At 48.4% G+C, this 5,797-nt stretch overlaps 1 protein-coding gene across 1 annotated transcript in view; it reads left to right on the top strand.

The window, feature by feature from the left end:
* Positions 1 to 21: 21 nt before the first annotated feature.
* Slc12a8 (solute carrier family 12 member 8) overlaps positions 22 to 5,797 on the top strand; it is a 139,175-nt gene continuing 133,399 nt past the window's right edge. Inside the window, exon 1 of the mRNA XM_010618253.3 lies at positions 22 to 268. Coding sequence (XP_010616555.1) covers positions 218 to 268 — 51 coding nt within the window. The 5' untranslated portion in view covers positions 22 to 217. The remainder of the gene's footprint in view (positions 269 to 5,797) is intronic.

Here is a 5,797-nt window from a genome sequence, read left to right as displayed (position 1 = left end):
CCGGCGGGCTGACACCGGCACCCTTCCTGCCGGTCCCGCGCCCCCTACTTCACCTCGAACACTCCTCGCGCCTCGCCCTGGACAGGGTCCCTAAGGCGCACCGGGTCGGGAGGAGTGAGATCCCTGAGCCCCACACTGAAGGGACAGGGACTACAGGGGCAGCGTCGACCTTCCAGCGGGGGGCTCCAGGTCCCGCTCCGACACAGTCTCCGGGAGGATGGCCCAGGGGGCTCCGGCGCGGGAGCTCTTCCTCGAGGTGGCCCAGCAGGTAGGCGGGGGCGTGGGGTCCGGATGGGGCTGCGGGGCTTGGGGGCCAGGGCTCACCTGCAGCTGAGTGGGGAGCAGGGCAGCGCCCTGCCCTACAAGTACAGGCGTTGTCTCGGAAGTTTATTTTGGCGTTCCAGTTTAACCGAGATAGCATTACGGACAAATCAGCAGAGCAACCTCTCTGTTCAGATGACCCTCTTTGGTGTTTCTGTTATGGATTTTGAATTGGGGGAGGACATTCTCCACCCCATCCAGGGAGGTCTTCCGTGAACAGATAATGTGAACTTCTAATGCAGACTCAAACCAGTGCTGAATTCATTTCTGAAAAACTCTGATTAATGAAGTCCAATGGGCTTCCGGGTCTCCTGATGTTCGCTGGCTTCTTGTACCTTCCCTTTCTGCTCCCTGTTGGTTGTCAGTGAGAGTAAATATTCAGCATGCATGCACAGAATTGAAGTGGCTCTCCCCAGAATGGAGCTGATTCCTTAAAATAGGAAGAAACCATCTCTATGTGTTTAGCGGGAAGCTGCTTGAACCCGGGGTCACTCAACTTGAAGTTTTCATTGCCCCTTCTGCTTCATGCATTAGGACGGGGAACAGCCCCTTGGGACGGGCAAAAACAGCATAAAGCCCTCATAGCAGGGCAGACCTAGGAGCGCCCTGAGTAAGAGGGCAGGGACGATGGGGGAGCCAAATGCCCCTTTTCATGGGCACGGGCACCTGTGAAAATGCAGCACATTGGCTGGCAGGAAGTAGGTGCTCAATAAAAGCACTGCTCCCCTTCCTATCAGGCCCAGGGTGCCCTCCTGTGCCCTCAGCCCAGATCTCCTCACACCAGCTCTGGGTGCATTTGTGCTGCTTGGACAGGAGTGACTGGAAATTTGGACTTGCTCCTCACAGAAAACTCAGCATTTTTCCCCGAGCTGTTCACTCCACAGGAAAGGCCTGGGCCATGTCCTTGGCGTATTGGGGACCTTCAGCCAGCTTCCTCTCCGAAGAGTCTCACACTTCCGGTGTGCTTTCTCTGGGTATGTCAGTGTTTATGTGCTTGACACGTATTTATGGAACACTCTTTAGTAGAGGGCTCTGTGTTAGGCATGAAAAAGAAGCCCAAATGGAAAATGTGAGGCCCAGGGGTTCCAAAAGGAGCCTAGAAGAGGACGCCTGGAGTTCTCTTTGAGGACATGGTTTGATTTAAGAATCAGATAGAATAGCTGTGTGTGTGTGTGTGTGTGTGTGTGTGTGTGTGTGTAGGTTGGTCAGTCACAAGTGGACTGGCTGAGAAGAGTCCGTAGATCTGAGGGTGGTCAAAGATACACGTACTGCCTGGCTTCCAGGCCTGGCTCTCACCCACGGTGACCTTGGGCAAATGACCTCATAAAGCCTCCATTTCCTCACCTTATAAAGTGGCTATGCCGATTGAGACTTCCCTAGAAAATCAAGATTAGAGATAATTCACGTAAACATTTAGTGTAGTGCTTGGTTCCTTGTAACCCTTCAGTAAATATTGGCCAATAGTTAAAATTAAGGTGGGGAGTTTGCCTTCAGTCCATGGGTAGTGGAACTGATGATTGGAAAGGTCAGTTGGCAAATAAAATGCATGACTCAGAGTAGCCAGTCAAGCGGAAGACCTGAGGTGGCATCTCCCCTCTGCAGCAATGGTGGCACAGAGTGTGCATGTGTGGGAGGAGTGTGTGCCCGGGTCCCAGGGCATCACCCATCTCTGCACCTGCCCCTCATCTTCCTGTGCAGTGCCCAGTGCTCTCCCTTCTTAGTCTCCTCTTCCCTTCCTCTCCTCTCCTCCATTGGGCTGACATAGATTATCTAGGCACTGGAAGGGAGTTTGGGACAACAGTTGTCCTGGTTTGGATCGAGAATGTCCCTCAGAGAGAGGCCTTCTGGGCTCATGGGCCGGGCTTTTGGAAGGTTTGGAAGATTGACTCATGGGTGTACTGTGGCTGACTTGCTGTTGGAAAGTTGGGTTTGATTGGAAGGGCAGTCACTGGTATGACCTGGAAGGGTTTCTCTCCCTTTCTGGCTCCTCCCTTCTCTCGCTGCTTCCTGGCTGCCGTGCTGTGAGCAGCTCTCCCCTGCCAGGCCCCGCTGCCGTGCCATTTCTGCCTTGGAGCAGCCGACCAGAGACTGAAAGTGTGAGCCAGACAAACCTCTCCTCCTTTAAGTCTTGGGTGTAGGGTCTCAGTGACAAGAAAGTGACTAAGGCAGCAGGGAACGCGGAGGTAAGAGAGGCAGATGGAATCAGATATGGCAAGAGACAGAGGGGTTGTCAGAGATCCCCTGGCCCACCAATCCCCTTGCTCAGCTGTGGAAAGACAAGTCCAGCTATGCTCAATGACTTATCCAAAGACATGTGAAAGCCTGGCATAGGTAGGCTGGAGCCCAGGCCAATGACCATATGTCCAATTCTATGCCGACATCAAGTTGTAATATCACTCTGAGCCCTGGTGCTAGGCCTTATCATTGCAAAAGCTTTGCTCTATTTTTGAATCTTCATTAGCTCATGTACAGTTAAGAACTAACTTATTTTTACCAGGTATTTTTTCAGGACTCCTAGCATTTGTACAAAGCTAATGTGCATAGTATATGCAAGGTCTTGGGTTCATACATAACTGGCACTGGAAAAAAGAATCCATGTACAAAGTGAGCCCAGCAGCCCTATGCTAGGCAATACCATACATTTTATTAGTGTGTACAGAAAAGAATGCATTTGCTGGACATGGTGGCGCATTCCTGCAATTCCTGTACTCTGGGAGGCTGAGGCAGGGAGATCATAAGTTCAAGCCCAGCCTGAGAAACTTAGCCACTTAGTGAGACTCCGTCTCAAAATTTTAAAAATTAGAAGAGAACAGGGACGTAGCTTACTGAGAAGGCCCCGGATTCAATCCCACTGCTAGGAGCAGGATGCAACTAAGGAGAAAAAAAGAAACTGAAGACAATCTTTTTAGCCCTTCCTTTTAGAGATAAGGACACAGGGGCCCAGATGGTTGGACGGAGAACTGGGCTCCCATCTGGGGTTTTCAGAGGTATATGCCCCCTCACCTGCTCAGTGTTTGTAGGGCATGAAGCTCACACAATTTTAAGACTCCTTAGTGAAAAGGATACATATTGCAAATACAAAATGAGGTATAATCTTTGGAGGAGGCACAGTGCAAGTGATGGTCTTAAAATGTAAGCTATTAGCTTCACTCTGAAACCATCTCTTGCAATAGACAGAACCAAATTTGGGAGGCAACACAAGAAAAGAGGCTCATGATTCCACAGCTGCAGGAGAAAAGAAATGACAGCTTTTCAGGACTGGGGACCCCTTCACGTAGGCACTGTCCTTTCTCTTCCTCCCCTGTTCCCCCTCTCTGTTTTACAGCCCAAATTTGTTACTTTGCCCAAAAAAGACACATGCACCAAAAATGGTACATATGAGCAAAAAGTAAAATGGAGACATTTTCTGGATAATTTTCTGTTCTACCTGTAATTGGGGTGAGGTGAGTTCAGTGGAGCCCTGTGTCTCATTTGTAACCACAGAATTCTAAATTTTTGAGGTAACTGAGTGACAACACAGACAGGCAATGCCATTAAAAGATTTTTTGTTTGGTTGTTTGGTTTTATTTTGAGTTTTATGGGGGGGGTGCTAAGGATTGAACCCAAGGCCTTGCGTATGCTAGAAAGAGTTCTACCACCAAGCTATACCCCAGCCTGAAAGAGTTGAATTCTTTGTATCTCCCAAGAGAAAGGGACAGGCCGTGCCATGCAGGGCTCCAGGGAAGCCCAGGATTGGATTGCTGGCCAAGGACAGGAGTGGATAGGTGGGGAGGAAGCCAGGCCAAAGCCTTTTGGGGGTTCTTTCAGCAGAAATGGAAAGGAAGGGCCAGGCAGAGTAAACAGGTTGTGACCAGACAACTTGAATAATTCGAGGCATTTCTGGATTATAAAAAGCTCTCTAGTTGCCTGGTACCTGGCCATGGGGTGGTTTAATCCAGTGTTAACCCTGACTTGGTATAAGAATTAAATAAGGGGATAGTTGGAGCTGTGGAATCAGGATTGGTTGCTATGCATATGAAACCATGTGCCTGGCCAAGCCCTTGGCCGTCCCTAAGCACTGGAGAGCCTAGGAGGGCCAGTCTCTCCCAAGCCAGCAATAATTTAAGTTGTCATAAGGCAGGGAAATGTAAAAAAAAGTACATTCTGGCCAGCTGTGAACGAATGGCCTAGATGACGTCAAAACTTCTTCGTGCCTCAGAGTATCATGGCTAGACAGAAAAAAACAGTGCATCTGTCATCATTTCATAGACTGGGATTTGCAAGGAGGGTCCTACATGCTGTTACGGCCTCTGGCGCTGTTCTTGTAATTTGAGTAAGAAGCCACTAGGTGGTGCTGCGTTTGAGCTTCATTTTTATACTTTGCCTGACTGTAATATCTATCTCCTCAGGATAATAGTTTAAATACTAGATAGTTCTGTATTCATGGAATAGTAAAAACGAATTGGAGTCAGACTCAAGGAAATTCATATACCTCAGTATAAATTCAAGTTAACATCTTTTTGCTCTTCAAGAATTATCATGCAATTTCATTCTCAACATTGTTTCTTTTCTTCTCCTTGAGTTTTAATGGCTTCACGGAAGATGTATGTTTGCAATGATGGCAGCTTAGACTAGCTTGATGTAGAAAGTCTTCAGCGGCATGTGCACATAGGCGCTGATGCATTCATAATAGGATAATGCAAATAGGAAAGTTTTACCATTGCTCAGAACCAAAATCTGGCATCAGTCAGCTTCCTGTCGCTATAAAGAAATACCCGAGGCAATGAACTTATAAGGAGAAAAAGTATATTTAGCTCATAGTCGAATCACATCTTGAGCCAGGAAGGAGAGAGGGGAGAAGAGAGGTGTGGGGTCCCACATTTTGCTTTGCGGCCACGCTCCCAGTGACCGTGAGGCCCCACCTCTCAAGAGTCTGCAGCGTGTCCCCTCCCCACTCCCCTCGGCACCAGATCTCTCCACATGGACCTTGGGGAGCACTTGGCCAAACTATCATGGGCCCTGTGTACATCTCCTGTGACTGCTTTCTGTCTTGGTGTCACTGTTTTCTTCCCCCACACCCCCCAGACTAGAAACGAGAAGAGAAAGATAGCAGGGTAAAACCACTTGTCCCTATAAAAATGCTGTGACGTTCGCACCCACGGTGGCAGTGACTGGTGCCAGGCATTGGGTACTCACAGGGTAGCCCGAGGCAATGGAGGTTTAGCTCCTCAGAAAGCCAGAAGTACGTGTGTCCTTGCTCTGACATCAACCCCAGTATTCATAGAATCTCACTTAAAACAGAAAGCCATGACTCATTTTGAGTCATTTTTTAATTTTAGGCAGCTCTCAGTAAAGAACAACACAAAGCAAAAGCAAAGCAAGTAATACTTTTTTTAAAGATACACAAATTTGTGGGCAGGCGTTAATTTTACAAAGGACTTCTCCACCCTTAAGTATCCCATTTGTTCATTGGATTTATAATGTGATTCAGGTTATA

The sequence above is a fragment of the Fukomys damarensis genome, unplaced genomic scaffold (genome assembly GCF_012274545.1).
Source record: "Fukomys damarensis isolate Sample0158 unplaced genomic scaffold, DMR_v1.0_HiC HiC_scaffold_24, whole genome shotgun sequence".
Taxonomy (NCBI): domain Eukaryota; kingdom Metazoa; phylum Chordata; class Mammalia; order Rodentia; family Bathyergidae; genus Fukomys; species Fukomys damarensis.
This window is presented reverse-complemented; position numbering and strand designations above follow the sequence as displayed.